At 47.6% G+C, this 15,379-nt stretch overlaps 6 protein-coding genes across 6 annotated transcripts; 2 read left to right on the top strand and 4 right to left on the bottom strand.

The window, feature by feature from the left end:
• Positions 1-2,130: 2,130 nt before the first annotated feature.
• N7503_007731 (uncharacterized protein) lies at positions 2,131-4,258 on the bottom strand (the record flags this gene model as incomplete). Its single annotated transcript, XM_057067278.1, has 8 exons — positions 2,131-2,301; positions 2,359-2,433; positions 2,487-2,594; positions 2,674-3,285; positions 3,347-3,452; positions 3,517-3,785; positions 3,853-3,885; positions 4,085-4,258. 8 exons carry the CDS (start codon positions 4,256-4,258, stop codon positions 2,131-2,133), a joined length of 1,548 nt encoding a protein of 515 aa, XP_056920959.1.
• An 865-nt stretch (positions 4,259-5,123) lies between these two features.
• N7503_007732 (uncharacterized protein) lies at positions 5,124-5,402 on the bottom strand (the record flags this gene model as incomplete). Its single annotated transcript, XM_057067279.1, has 1 exon — positions 5,124-5,402. One exon carries the CDS (start codon positions 5,400-5,402, stop codon positions 5,124-5,126), a length of 279 nt encoding a protein of 92 aa, XP_056920960.1.
• Positions 5,403-6,377: 975 nt separating this feature from the next.
• On the bottom strand, positions 6,378-7,294 carry N7503_007733 (uncharacterized protein; the record flags this gene model as incomplete). The annotated part of the gene is made up of 3 exons (XM_057067280.1): positions 6,378-6,985; positions 7,035-7,181; positions 7,231-7,294. 3 exons carry the CDS (start codon positions 7,292-7,294, stop codon positions 6,378-6,380), a joined length of 819 nt encoding a protein of 272 aa, XP_056920961.1.
• A 203-nt stretch (positions 7,295-7,497) lies between these two features.
• On the bottom strand, positions 7,498-9,710 carry N7503_007734 (putative FAD monooxygenase; the record flags this gene model as incomplete). Its single annotated transcript, XM_057067281.1, has 4 exons — positions 7,498-8,153; positions 8,207-8,443; positions 8,497-9,520; positions 9,573-9,710. 4 exons carry the CDS (start codon positions 9,708-9,710, stop codon positions 7,498-7,500), a joined length of 2,055 nt encoding a protein of 684 aa, XP_056920962.1.
• A 1,317-nt stretch (positions 9,711-11,027) lies between these two features.
• N7503_007735 (fungal specific transcription factor domain-containing protein) lies at positions 11,028-12,806 on the top strand (the record flags this gene model as incomplete). The annotated part of the gene is made up of 1 exon (XM_057067282.1): positions 11,028-12,806. One exon carries the CDS (start codon positions 11,028-11,030, stop codon positions 12,804-12,806), a length of 1,779 nt encoding a protein of 592 aa, XP_056920963.1.
• A 579-nt stretch (positions 12,807-13,385) lies between these two features.
• On the top strand, positions 13,386-15,054 carry N7503_007736 (flavin-containing monooxygenase; the record flags this gene model as incomplete). Its single annotated transcript, XM_057067283.1, has 2 exons — positions 13,386-14,870; positions 14,926-15,054. 2 exons carry the CDS (start codon positions 13,386-13,388, stop codon positions 15,052-15,054), a joined length of 1,614 nt encoding a protein of 537 aa, XP_056920964.1.
• Between the last annotated feature and the right edge of the window lie 325 nt (positions 15,055-15,379).

Here is a 15,379-nt window from a genome sequence, read left to right on the forward strand (position 1 = left end):
AACAAACCTCGCGTGGTATTGAAGAACGCCGAGCCTCTCCTACTTTGCACGAATAACATTAAATTCAACTTCGCTCTAAAATCATGGCGCCAATGGTCAACCAATACATTCAATTGAATCAGGCGACGGTTAAGATGAATTATCCAATGCGGCGCATCGAACCGTTATTGAATTTGGTTGGACAATCGAGGTGGAAAGCTTTCTTCAAGGCAGATGCAGCAAATGGATACTGGGCTGTTCCGCTTGCAGAAGAGCACGCTTACAAGACCGCATTCACAACGTCGCTGGGTCAATACTGTTACTTGAGCATGGGACAAGGCTTGACTGGGGCTCCTGGGACGTACACTCGCTTGAAGGGTTTAGCGACTGGACCGATCCCGAGTCCGCACGCGGAATCTGCGTTGACGGATGGAGCGGAAATTGGGTTTGGTTTCTTCATGGATGACGATTTCGGTATGGCAACCTCAATCGAGGAACTGTTGAAGTTCCTACACGAGCGCTACTTCCCTAGATTAGCGTGGGCCGGATTGACTCTTAATCCAAGAAAACGGTCGTGGGTTGTGACAACACGCAGATACTGGGTCATGACTGCACATTGACCGGAATCCGACCGTCTATTAAAATGGTTAGATGAGAGTGTGGACGAGAAGGAATCGGACCCGGACGTGGTGGGATAGATTTAGGCTTCAGGTCCTTTTCATCTAACGGTTCAAACTTTGGGGCTCGGGAGAAGGCTCGGTCCACAAACTTATCAATTGGGAGTGAGGGCATCCTGTCGAGGTGAGGTCTAAGTGACCAAACGAAGACACATTTACCGACCGTTCTCGTGATCGAGGGGGAAAGGAGGGGAAAAGAAGATGAAAAGTGAAGGATCGGGTGATATGATAATTGAGTGAAAAATTGCAATAGGCCCTAGATGGTATTGCGGGGCGGGGTCCAGCTGCAATATGGATCAGTTGTAGTGTTGTCAAAAAAGTCTGAGGAACTAAGAAAAATTGTAAGGAGAAAGGTTGAGGAAGTAGGAAGAAAGAAGGAAAGAAAAAAAAAGAATGAAGGTATTTATAGGCCACGATAATATCTCTCACTAGACGTGTTGTTGATATATATGAATTCCCATAACCTAAACTCTGACTGAGCCTCATCCTGAAGCAGCATCGACTCCATCTGCTCGCTTCTGCTCCTTGCGAGCAGCTTTGTTTCACTGAGTCATATCCTTGTTCCGTCTGGCGAGCTCAGACGCTTCTTGACTTGCATCAAGCGATTCAAATCCATTCCTCGGCACGAATAACTTCAGATGATCGTAATGATGCTTTCCGATCTGCATCCGGCCTCCTCAAACTCCTGGCGGTATTCTGCGGTCAATCCCAGTCTCAGCATTACATCAAAAGCATCAGGAACCTTGGTCATGCGTGGCGAACCCTTGCCAAAAACCCTCTTTCTGAGTGCGATAAGAACTCCGCTTTAGTGGAAACCAAATTTGATTTGGTTCTTAAAATCACAAACGCACTATAAGAGCAACGCCAGTCAAGGTCGACGATTGCTGAGATGTCGACCAGCGAACCTCCTTTATCTACCTCATCCACCAACCAATCTACACCAACGGGAGATTCTCGCCACTATCGTATCTTTGCTGACTACGGCACAGATTTTATTTGGCGTGATCCAGATGATGTTACCCCTCAAGAGGGGGACACTACGTTAGATCCAGAAGACTTACTCGCTTCATTTCCACCCTCTGTCTTGGAGTCTTATGATGCATGGGTGGACACATACACCGAGTACTTCAAAGAAAGACGCGAAGTAGCGGGACCGACCATGTCTCCACTTTTCCGACCGCTTCAGAGAAAGTGGCTTGGAATGTGGCTTGGTTCTTGTTGGCATGGCGCATTATAATGGCACCTGAGGTTGGGAGAATCGAGTTCAATGCCGGTGATACGACATATTTTCTTGTGAAAGGGAAGGAAACTAGTGTTACTTTGGCGTTTTTACAGGCCCAGGTTGATATATTAGCGAAGGGGCCTATAGGGTAGACGATAGTACGATTTTCCAGTGGCCTTTCAAGTTTTCTGTTAATGGGCACGCTACCCTTGATTGTTGATTCAATTTTTCTATGATTATAGTTCATGAAGATTACTGATGGATACCTGAATCTCTTGTCCATCGTCGAAATGTCTTCCCGAAAAAGAAGAAAACAATAACCCCGACAAGTGTAATACCTACCGCAATCATACCAACCGTGATAATGGGATAAAGGAACCCATGCTCCGTTACCCACGGGATTATGAAATAGGTCATTCCATACTGAAAAACATCATAGTTAGATTCAGTGATATGGAAGGAAAGTGGTAGAAACATTACCCCAAATGTATTCTTTGCGACCGTCGCCAACACCATGATTTCACCAGCCACATTTTTGTAGCTATCAATCGCATACTAAGAAGTAGTGAGTCCCTTAACACGCAAGTCGAGTATTCACCAACACTTACAGTGGTCGCGATGGTCGGGATTGCCATGACAATAACTCCCGTCAAGCCAAAGCCAACAATCACTATCACTTCCCATGGCCAAAGTCGCTCAAGACCAACAGCAGCAACCTGATTCGAAGGTCAAATGTTTATTAGTTCATGACCTTGGAGTCTGCAATCAGTATTCAAGATGAGCTGTGAGACTTACCGTCATTCCCACAACTGCAATAGCAACAAAAGGTATGAATGTCAGAAGACGCATTTCTGGCTCTCGAACGCCATTATTTCTCTTCGTCAATACCATGGAAACCCAATCGGATAGTGGCCCTGCTGCAGCCAGACCAACAACACCCCCTCCCATCAGTGCAAAATTTGTAAACCCCACCGACGCCGTCGAGAAATTGTACGGAGCACGAGAGAATCCTTCCGACTCGGTCAAGTTCAAGACCAGCAAGCATGCTGAACCTGACATGACACCCAGAGATGCAAAGAGGGTAATTGGAAAGATCGCGAGATGAAGCGGGGTTATCACATATCTGCATAGTTGCTTCAATGTCATGCTTTCCGGCTTGCTCCAAAGTTGCCACCTCTGTCTTGAACTCGGATACCCGCAGCCCAAAAATGAATTCAGCTCCGCTGTATTTGTTTGGCGCTCCATATCAATGTCAGATGCTTGCTTTGGCTCGGAATTCGACTTTTCCTTCAACATGGAGGTTGGTGTCACGCTTTCGGTTGTTTCATCTCTTGCATCCGCTGGTAGACCCGATATATTGGAGTATTTTGTCTCGGGCAGAGCAAAGAACATCCCAACAAAACTCACCTAAGAGCAGAACAGGTGTTAGTAGTCAGAACTAGCGAGGCGGCTTATAATCTAATCTTACCACATTCAAAATGGTTGACAGCCAGAAGAACCATCGCCAAGACACATGAGCGGCAATGCTACCAGATACAATAGGTCCAACCCATCCGCCGAAAAAGTAGGCCCAACTGGAGGAAGGTCAGAGGGACTGAATCAGCAGGAAATAGTAAAATACAAACATGAGCTACTCACAAATAAGCCCCCATCCACGTACCCCTTTCATGCAGGAACGTCATATCTGATATGACCACCGGCATAATGCTCTCACTTGATGCAGCGCCTATTCCGATCAAGACTCTGGCGCCAAGGAGGGAGTGATATGATGTGCTCACAGCTTGCCAGATGTTTGCGCCGATACATATCAGCATACAAACAAGAGCTGTGGATCGACGACCGAATATGTTGACACAGGGAATGATGATGAAGTTCGCATAGCCTAACGCCAAGATACAAGCACCTGTCTGCATAGAAAAAGTACATTTTTATTAACTTGACCACAACCAGAGACATCCGAGTAGGTTCACTTACCAGGGCAGCGACTTTTGACTCAGTGGTATCAAACTGTTTCATCAGAACAGGCGTCAGGGGCGAAATTGACAAAGTGGAAAAATTCCCGAGGAACATCAGAAAAAGCATGTTCGCGAGACATGCGTATTTCCACCAAGGGGACCAATTCTAAGATGCATTTGATGCCCAAATCAGTATAGGTCCCACAATTTCCACTTCGATCATGTCAGTCAAGGGATGCAATAAAACCTACAAGAGGGTCGTGAGGATCATTTTGCGGTTTTGGAATCAGGATCAATTCATCTCCATATGTTCCATGCGACTCATGGATGATTAGAACCTCCGTGCCAGGAACATGATCCGAGATCACACCCTGATGATTGCTGATAAGATGAGAGGTTTGGACCTTGCCGACTTCTAATGCCATTTTTTCTCGACTGAGACTTCAAATGGATTTTACAAGGGCGCAATGAAATCAAATGAGAATGAACAACTTGAATTTTGTTGGATACCATTGCCCATGCATCGACATTTGAAGGGGTAGGTTTTATGCGATATGTATCAATGTTATAGGAAATAACCCACAGACCCCTTGATAAGACGCCTTCTTCTTTTTATTTCAACCAGTCAGTCTCTACATATCAGAAGCGAATTAGTACGTAGAGCTAGCACTGGGTTTTGTAATTCTCGTAAATTATTAGGAGAGCTCAGTCGGATAGTGATGCCAAAAAGATAAGCTGCCATTCCCGGCCAATCGGATCCAGGTCCGCGTCTGAGTACGCATATCCTCGCCACAGGCTCGTGCATAATTTGTTCAAGGCTGGAAGCTCGGTTGGTAGATTTATCCTACCCCTGATTTTGTGGATCGGACGGCTGGCGGATATGTTACACCAATCGCAAAGCTATCCGGGACTGACGAGGGGTATTGAAGCTCGCTTATCGCCTCCAATGGGTTTATGGACGCAGTTCAGTCCTTTGCCAGCATTGATGTGCTGTGTCGCCTGTTTCTTCCGTTGACTGCGCACGCTGTTAGTATTTGATTCAGTCCCTGTCCCGAGTGATGGAAACGAAGAAGCATGATCCTATTGGTGACTAACTAATCTACCTAATAATTAAAGAGTCACAGGTTCAGCCTTCTCTCCGTCACATGATACCAAGCACAAAGTATTCCACTCAGAGACCATTTTCCCAAGGAAGATGCAAAAGGGTTGTATCTCAGGCAACGCGAACCAGGAAGACCTGATGGATCGCGTCTTATCGCGCTTCCTTTAATTCCGATGCGCAAGTACAAGTCATCCGGCCGAATTGACTGTGACCATGCTACAAACCCAAAAGATGCCTTGATCAGGTAGACAGATCTTGGCCAGATGTAAGTTGGAGGTGGTTTTCATGTCAAAATGGTTGATCTGGTAGTCGCGGAGAGCCGTATCGTCGATAGAGGTCAGTGGCCTCCCCTGCAGGTTTCCTGGCGTCGGCGTGGCAATTCCCACCGCGAATTCTTTCTGTCGGTTGTCGAACAAGCGACGTCCGAGGACGCACTGACCGTCAAAGCCAACGAAAGAGAGTGCCATTTTGACTCCTCACTTCATCTTCAGTAAAATCTGAGTATTCTCTGACACCGCACCTGTAAGTCAGGTTCTGTTGAGTGGAAGGTGAGAGAAAAGAGAAGTATAATGCAACGTTTTTACAATGCAAGCGACAGCGAGCTGTGATTGATGCTGTGATTGAGCCTGTGCTGTGAGACGCAATGCAGAGTAGAGATGCACTGGATATTCCAGTATTTTGAAAATGCTTGAAAAAGTTGGAGTTGTTTTAAGGAAAAAGGAAAATTGGACGGGGCCAAAGGAACCAGGTTAGTCTATGCCGACCTCAGTCCGACGTCGCGCTTAACGGAAGAAAGTGAGATCACTACGCATGACACCATAGTGGAGACCAGTGATGAGGGATTTTATTTGAAGACCGACGTTGGCGTTGCAACGCAGATGGAGGAGCTGGTGAAGGTGGCTGTTACGGTGTATGGCCGTTCGGATATGCAAGAGACAACGTACCCCAGTACCTTCATATCTTCAATGGGCGTCACATGAAAACTTAGCCAATGATGCCGGAATCGGCATTGAGGCTCGGCTACCCGCAGTACTGCATCTAAGCGATGAGAAACTTGGGACACGACCATGACAGTCAACGTCAAGTCAGTGTTCCTGAGATGCAATTATATACTCTGATGAAAATGCTGAAGCAACGTTTCAAGGTATTCAAAGAGCTCAGTCGATTGGAAGACAAAAATTTTTTGCATGTTGGAAATACAGGAGATTCAGAGCATGAAGGACAAGAGTATGGACTTGTTTTGGTCCCTACTGTGTCTACAAGCCTCTGTAATACCCATCAATATTGCAACAATGATGAAGGTTATCCCCAGGACATATCTACATTTCCATTTGATATTAATACAGGGAGAGAACCAATGTCCGGAAATAACAAAGCACAGGGCACAGAAAACAAAGCCTGGGCGACAGTGAAACAAGCCCACTTAAAACGGATCAATCAACCTACTTCGGCTGTGAAACCTGGTAAGGTCCCATGAACGCTGGCGTCGACAAAGCCTGCTCACGAGCAGCTAGTTTCAGAGCCTTCTTTCGGTAAGCTTTGATATCTTGTACGAGGATACACGTCGTTGGATCCTCATCACGAAGAAATCTAAGAATTGCAGTTGGACCCTTGCCACGTCGGATCTGAGCGTCAATTAGTGCTGCCTTTTGCGTAACCTCTGTACGCCGGTGAATGATGTGTGTTGATCCAGTGTAGATCCCATGGTTATGAGTAGCGTTTGGCAGAGTGACCAACCATCTTCCATCGGCTTGAAGTCGTAGAATGGATGGAAAGGGGCAGTCAATGCCAGTTCGCTTGTAACCTGGAGGCAGTAGCATTCGACGTTTCCTCTCTTGACGGCAGCAAAGATAAACGATTTGCCTGGTACCTTGCCATGATGTACAACTCATAGTGGAAATTGCGAATCCATACGGCTTTGCAAAGACATTCATAGCAGCGATTGCAGCCTCCGTGGTTTCATACAGGATATCGTTTGGTGGGGGAGGAATCACCAGCGCGTTAGGGATGGTCAGCTGTGACGTCTGTGGCAGCTGTGGCGGCGCAGTGTCTAATATAATATTAGTATATCGTGGTTGCGACGAATATTCGAGTCCTACCTTGTGTAACTAGACTCGGAGGCACGGGCCGAGGGTGGACCCGATCACGGTACGCAGCAATCGCCGCCTGCGCAGTTTCGTGCTGTATGTCAGTCCTCTGGAGACGAATGGCCTGGCGGTTAGGAACGCGTAGCTGCGGCGCAGTGTCTAAAAAGTCAGTATATGTAGCTGTTTGCGATGATTTCCCAATGCTTACTTCGTGCAGCTGAAGCATGAGGCACAGAGGGACTGACACCCCAATCAAGATACCAAGAAGACATTTCTTTGTTGGTGGAGAAATCGGGAAGCAGGGAGTGGTAGATTAAATGCTTCTTTGAAGAAGATGCAGAGATTTACTGAGTTATGCGTTGACACAACAAGAAAGCGCCGGTTTGGGATGGGCAGAAACATTTACGTGACTGAATCTCACTATATTCTCACGACCTGCAATAACTATTCACAATGATATTCCAGATACTAGGATTTAAGCTCGCCGTTGTTTCATGAAACCACCAAAGAATTGCGACATCTTCTCGTAGTTATCCACCTCTCCAACCCAGCTAACATACTGATCAGGACGAATTATAACACTGGCACCCAGAGTAGGGTCAATGCCATAGTTGGCATAGGCTTGACCATAGCCTTCATGATATGACTCCTCGTCAACAAACACTTTCCAATAATCCCATCCCATATCTCCGTGATGAGGATGGAATGCCTCCGGGAGATCGAGAAGTTCAATGCCTGCCCGGGGTCCAGAGTGAACTGTCAAGACTTCAATCACGCTATCAATTGCATTACCTGATGGTGTGTACTGGTAAATGAAAGAGCCCGGAGAGCCTAAGGATTCACCCAGCTTTTTCAGGCGTTTCATGTTGAGAGGATTGGTGAGTTGACCAGGAAAGACGATGATCCTCCAGCGGCCGTTGCTCTTCAACAGTTCCTGCAGATGCCAGGGACGTGCATCAGCATGATTGAGCACCTTAAAGCTAGGCATGCGTTTCCCAATGTCGATCTTCGTGGCTAGCTCTGGCTTGCTGATCACCTGATGCTTCTTGCTATTCATAGGATCGGTGTCATTGCCTTGTCCTTCATCATCGGTTCCTTTGGCAATAAGGACACTTGCAGCATAATCGACGGCTTTCGAAGTTTTTATTAGCTCTGCAGATGCCGCACGGTATGAAAGAACTTACCAACACCGCTAGCGAATTCATTGCCCTTTTCAAATGCCTGTTTGAACTCGTCCATACTGATTCCCTCTTCATCCATGACATCTTTAGCTGGGCGTCCGGAGAAAAGTCGCGAAAATCGCCTGTCGAAAGCGATCAACTGCTGTGCTATAAGCTTCCTCTCTGCCTCATACGTTGACAGAATCGATGGTTCGCTGGATCCATTGATCACGTGTGCCAGCTTCCATCCAAGATTATACGCTATGCAAAAGGTCAATATAACATCAAGACAAAGGACCGGAAAGGAGACTTACTATCTTGCATGCTAACATTCATACCTTGTCCAGCCTTGGGAGAGTGCGTGTGCACAGCATCACCTGCCAAGAAGACACGATCGCGGAGCGAAAACTTATTTCCGACCCGCTGTCCGATCTGATACGCAGTCCACCAGTCGCAGTACTTATAATCGAGCTTATATGGGTGGATAATGCGCTGGGCAGATTCCAGGATAATCTGAGGAGTGATCCAGGATCTGTCGGCTTTGGAGCCATTCTTCTGATGACTTGTCGATTGAAGCTGGATATACAAACGAACGAGCTTATTTTCACGGGGAATGACCATCACACTACCCGCGTTGGCGGAATGAATGGCACATCGATGGCGAATATCTGGGAAGTCTGTGATGGGGATGATGTCGAGTACACCCCAGATATAATCGGTCGAATCACCTTCCAGAGTGAAGCCGGTCTGGCGGCGTACCCAGGAGTGAGCCCCGTCGCAACCCACCATAAACTTCGCCTTGATGGTCTCCACTTCATTTGCATTTCGGTTGTCTTTGGCCTCTGCCGCTGAAATTAGGTTATCCGTGTCATCGGCAACCAGGTTACTACGGAACAGTCCATCCTCAATCACCGCCTGCTGGCCATCAGCCAATTTCTGGTGTGTCTGCCTTTGCTGGGGCGTTGAATCTTTATCGGAGAGTGTGCGGAGTGTCACACTAATGGGGTAATCTTCGAAGTCACTGGCTTTCGTCTCGTCGAAGTCGAATGTTGTAGGCAATACACCACGCTCAACACGAATATCGCTGTGCTCCTTAATTGAATCCAGAAAGAACTGTTCAATGCGACCTTGGTGCAGCACAACCTGCTGAAAACGACTAATTCCAGGAATAGTATCGGGAATGCGATCGGATCGTTGAAGGCAACCATTTTCATCAGGATTCCACAGACATATCTCAAGCATGTGGTTGGACTCGCGCCAAGCACGATGAGCAAAATCGAAGGAGTCAAGGATCTCCAGAGTACGACATTGCAGGCCATCAGCCTGGCCATTGAATACCTGCACCTAGGTCAGTTATCATTCAAGACGACCATGTGGGAACGGAGTTGACCTTTGAGCCACGCTTATCAACGATGCGAGTCCGAATGTCGAAGCGACTTAGCCAGTTGGCCAGCATGAGCCCGGCGGGCCCTGCACCAACGATGAGGACATCCACATGGTCTTCTTTAGATGAATCACTGGCGGCCATTTTGATATTCAATTTAAGAAATGGTTATAGACTAGAAAAAGTGAAGTTCTGTTTCAGATGCCTTCGTGGTGCCTTATGTAGTCTAGCGACTGCTGCATTGCAGTCCAACTTCAACGGCATAGCTATCGGAGATGATGCGTTGGGCCTATCTCCCCAGGCTACCCCACAATCTGAACTAGGATACCTTTTGTATGATTGGCCAATTTACTTTCGGATTTCGAAGGCGGAACCTTAGTTGCCATCGGCCTCTTCGGAAGCCATCGGCTGAGGCCTTCCGATCGGAACAATAATACATATCGCTCATAGCCAGATGAACTTCAAATCCTATATCCCCTGAGCCACGCGACGTAATATCTTCCACCAAAAGAGCTAACTGTTCCGTTTGGACTAAGGCTTTGAGGTTCCATGGTTGATGGTTGAGGGCTGGGCGGTGCAACGAGAAACAAGCTCCAATGATCAGGGCATTTTGGTGACAAATCCCAGCTCATTTACACCATTTGTGTTTCCACTTCAGGGTTCTAGATATATTAATGCCTGTTCGATAAATTAAAGTTCTTATAGTTTAAGGCGCTAATTACCAAGTTTTTGAAGCAACCCAGTCCCCTTGGCCACTAGCCCCTCGCCCCCTTGGAGTAAATGTTTGGTCCCCAATAGCAAATCATCGCCCAACCAATAAGGCTTAGTCATTAATCGTGACGATAGATATCATGAAATACTGGCCTTAGATCGAACGCTTCGGCTTGGAAGGTTCTGCCTTTGGTTGGTGAACAGCAATAGCTTCCCGGGCCTCGCCACCAACCCCACAACCCCGCACTTTCCCCGGATGTCACTCTTGACGGTCTTTCGATTCAACGTACACACAAGCGAATCTAACTCAGAACCTTTGGCAAGAGTACTGGATATATTCATGCTATGTGATACGTTACATGTTCCATGGCACAACCAACTAGCCCCTACAAACAACATCCTTCCCGTCGTCGGAAGGCTTGCGACAACTGCAGGCGGCGTAAGGAAAAATGCGATGGGCTCCTACCATGTGGAAGATGTCGGAGACGGAATGTAGAAAGCCAGTGTCAGCTGCGTCATTCTGCATTCAATCCGCCTCATCCGCCTCATCCGCTTCAAGGCAGAAGGGATTCAGCAAAGACATATTTCCCAAGCAGTGGCGGCGAGAATAGAGAGAATACTGCAGGCCCCGCATATACCGGTGACGCTTTCAATTACCGACAAGACTGTCAGGGAGTGGATCTCAATTCCGGCACTCCATCTCGCACAACTATCTCCCGAAACCTCTCGATCTCCTCCTCGCTTGGCTCCATGGTATCTCACATGTCAAGATTGATTCGAGATCCTCAGGGAACATATGTATATTTGGGGCCATCCGCCAATCTTTCGGTGGTACAAAGCTTACGGAAGATCATTCACGGTACACTCGGGACAGGCTACTTCAAGGACGTATCCGCGGAGAACGACCTTGTCGACGATATCCCTGCAGAGTCAGTGAACCGAAACGAAACGTCCATGGAGCCCACGCGACCATCGATACCCGATACTCGTTATTACCTCCGGTGGTATGCAAGCGCGACGAGCGATGTCTTTGATCTCTTCGGGTATGAAGAATTGATAACAGAGATGATCCCCTGGCTAGAGCGAGCTCCCTCTACCGATTCCAGCACTTGCATCAACTTTCTTGTCCTTGCCATCGGTGCCCAGTGTGGGCCTGAGAGCCGTGATGAGGTGACAGCCGCGTACTTCAATTATGCTCGTTATCTGTCATCATTGAATTTCATGGAAACAGCGACCATTGCCACAGTCCAAATTCATTGCCTGATTACTACGTATCTTCTAAATGCAGCACGTCCTCATGCGGCTAGTACGAATCTCGGACTGGCTATCCGCGCTGCCTACTCCTTGGGAATTCATCGAGCAGATATTAATGGTCTTTTCCCAACAATGGAGAGCTTCAAGCGCGAGCGCATCTGGAAGGTGTTGAGAGTACAGGATCTCTTTTTGAGCTCAACCTTGGGTCATCACCCATCGACTACGGAGACTCGTGATACCACATCACAAAAGGGGTATTCAGCTTCAACCGACCTGTGTCTCATATTCGAGAAGATTCTGTCCCAAGTCTACTCAAAGCAGGAGGTGTCTCCCGCTGTACTGCAAAATGTCAGCAAACACCATCGGGAATGGGCTTGTCATTTCAGAGAAGGCCACACAGTAGATCACATCCCCACCGAGGAGTATGTGAGCAGTGGAAGTGGGAGGGGAAAGCTCAGCATTGGACTCTGCCATATCAAAGCAGCTTACTACTGGACAATCATGTTGGTGACTCGCCCTTATTTGATCGATCTGGTTGAACGGCACTTGGCCTCCGATACGGTGAATACACCGCCATCAAGCATCGGTAATGATAATCCACCAATAGGGCAGCCAGCTGATACTCTGCTCGCGCATGCATCAGTAAACTCGGCCGTATTGACAGTCGACCTCCTAAGTTGCTTACTGGACGTCGATGAAATACCAAAACGACTACCTTATGTTGTTAACTCAGTCTTAAACTCTGCTCTTGTGCTGGGAATAGCCTATTTTGCGGATCTAGATCGTCTCTTTCCTCTAGCTAATGCCATGGAGACAGCACTGAGGCTACTAGACCGCTTTCAAAAGAATGATGCGCTGGCACGATGGAGTCTCCTGATTATACGAGATCTTCACAATTCGTGCAATCAATTTGTTGAAAGACGGCGTTACCGTCATCTGAGACAGCAAGAGGCGTTGGTGGAGGGCCTTTTTGGTCATTTAAACCCCATGCGTCACCAGGATCATCCTGTTACCCCCTCCCGATCTCCGTTATGCACGCCACAGGGCTGGGATAACGGCTCGGACGTGGGAGACTTAGATGGCATGATACAGGCTCAGCTTTCGGAGGTTCCCGGTGAGTCACTGACCAACGACGTCAATGCCATCTGGGATCAACTATTCTGCGGTTCAATTTCGGGCTCACAGTTGGAGTTGGATTCTGACCCTGGGGGGGCCCGGTCGAATGACTGTAGAAACTATCAACCCCTATCGATGGATCCTGATCAAATCTATTAATATGTATAATTATTTCTGTACATATATCTGGACCGCCATACCATTCAATGCTCGGATTTCAACGTGCTACCCAGCCTTGTATCCGGTTCTGAAGTCGTTCCAAGATTTTCGCCAAATCAACTTTGCAGCTCGCTTTCAGTTGTTCAGCCAGTATTCCTATAGTATATAGCTGTGGTAAAAAGAATTTCCAGAGCTTGGAACAAGTTTTTGTTTCAAGCCTGAAGCATTGTTAAAAGCGGAGATCTTGGCTTCGGACTAGCTTTCGGAGACTCTAGCCCCATCAACACGCAAGTCCGAAGCATACGTAGAGTACCTGCGTTTTGTCACAAGCACACTTTCATCTAGTGATGCAATTTTCCGAAGCCTGTCAATATCCCCGTAATTCTGTTCCGATAGTCTGGCCAGTAATACCCCAGAAATATTCATTCCAAGGTTTCGGGGCTAGTATCCAGGAGCTCCGATCGTAGGGACAACACTATATAAGTAGCACCCAGAACTGATATCCTGTCAAAACATCCGAAAGCTTTCGTGTCCTATTCAATCACATTAAATCTTCTCTAGTTCCTGCCATTCACTGCAATGGGTTCTACCTCTGACGACGATATTCTCGATGCCCTCATCGTAGGCGCAGGCTTTGGAGGCGTCTACCAGCTCAAACACCTCCGCGAGAAAGGATTCAACGTGAAGCTTGTCGACTCCGCCACGGACTTCGGCGGAGTTTGGTATTGGAATCGCTATCCCGGCGCCCGAGTCGATAGTACAGTGCCACATTACGAATTCTCTGATCCCGCACTCTGGAAGGACTGGTCCTGGAAGCAACGCTTTCCTGGCAGTCAAGAGCTCCGCGAATACTTCGCTTTCGTGGCGGATAAATGGGATCTAAGAAGGGATACCGAGTTCAACACATTCATCTCCCAGGCTATCTTTTATGAGCAGAGTAATGTCTGGCGTATCTCCAGCTCAAGTGGAAAGAAGTTTGTCGCGAGGTACTTCTTGCTTAATACTGGTTTTTCTGCGAAGCGCCACATCCCGAACTGGAAAGGGATTGACAAGTTCCGAGGTACATGGATTCATCCTTCGTACTGGCCCAAGGAAGAGCCCGATCTCAAAGGGAAGAAGGTTGCTGTCATTGGCACCGGGTCGACGGGAGTTCAACTCGCGCAGGAACTTAGTCAGGTCGCAGGTGAATTCGTTCTGTTTCAACGAACGCCGAATCTAGCCTTGCCTATGGGGCAAGTCAATTTCAAAGACGGAGAGCAGGGTATTCCTAGAAAGGATTATCCAGATCTGTTCAATGGTCGCCGGGATAGCTACGGTGGATTCAACTTCAATTTCACACCGCGGTCCACTTTTGGCGACTCCCCAGAAAAGCGAAAGGAGACCTACGAAGAATTATGGAAGCACGGGGACTTTCACTTTTGGCTTGCATCATACCAAGATATGATGTTCACCAAAGAGGCAAACAAAGAGGCCTACGACTTTTGGAAGTCAAAGGTTAGGCCACGAATCCATGATCCCCGTCTTCGGGATCTACTTGCACCCGAGGTTCAGCCCCATGGCTTCGGCTGCAAGCGTATCTCTCTTGAAAATGGATTTTATGAAATCTTTAACCAACCCAACACCTCACTGGTGGATGTTAAGTCCACACCAATTGTCGAAGTCACCGAGCGCGGAATCAAGACAACGGAGAAAGAGTGGGATTTTGATTACGTTGTTTGTGCGACTGGTTTTGATGCCGTCACTGGCGGTCTCCTACAGATGGACATTAGGGGAAAGAATGGCCAGCGTCTAGCTGACAAGTGGAAGGATGGAACGAAGACATACCTTGGTATGGCTGTTTCAGGCTTCCCGAATATGTTCTTCACATATGGCCCTCAGGCACCTACCGCGCTGTGTAACGGACCGACTTGTGCGGAGTACCAGGGTGACTTTGTCATTGGGGTTATGGAACACATGCGGAAAACAGGCCGACGGCGTATTGAGGCTGGAGCTGACGTAGAGCAGCTGTGGGGTAATGATATTCGCAAGTTCGCCTACTCTTCATTGCTACCTGAGACTGATTCGGTGAGTTTTTCTTCCTTGTACGATGCTTGCCACCTTCTCACAATTGTTGTTACAGTGGTACATGGGAACAAATATCCCGGGCAAGGTACGGGAGCCTCTCGTCTATTTTGGTGGTGTTCCAAATTACTACAAGAGTCTTGATACATCTTTGAAGGGCGGTTTTGCCGAGTTTAAGCAAAGCTAGCTGTCTATAAAAACCTTCTAGCGCACAGAAGAGCTAGGTAGTCGATAACTTTGTCATCTACGAAACGAACATGTGCTTGATTCTTTTTGTCTTGAAATATCGATCTTTAGTTTTATTGCCTCCCCTTCATGGGATTTCTACATTCAGTAGGATTTCAGCGCACATTAGTTATAGTACCTTTGCTACGTTAATATACTTTTCGCATGTCAGTCCATTCAGAGCTTTGAACTCGGCAGCTTGGAGCTTTCGGGTAATTGCTTCGGAGTTGGTGCGATTTGACTTTGTGGAACTTCGGACTCCGAAAGGTTTTCGGGACTGTGATTTT

The sequence above is a fragment of the Penicillium pulvis genome (genome assembly GCF_028828015.1).
Source record: "Penicillium pulvis strain IBT 33274 chromosome Unknown contig_5_segment0_segment0, whole genome shotgun sequence".
NCBI lineage: Eukaryota > Fungi > Ascomycota > Eurotiomycetes > Eurotiales > Aspergillaceae > Penicillium > Penicillium pulvis.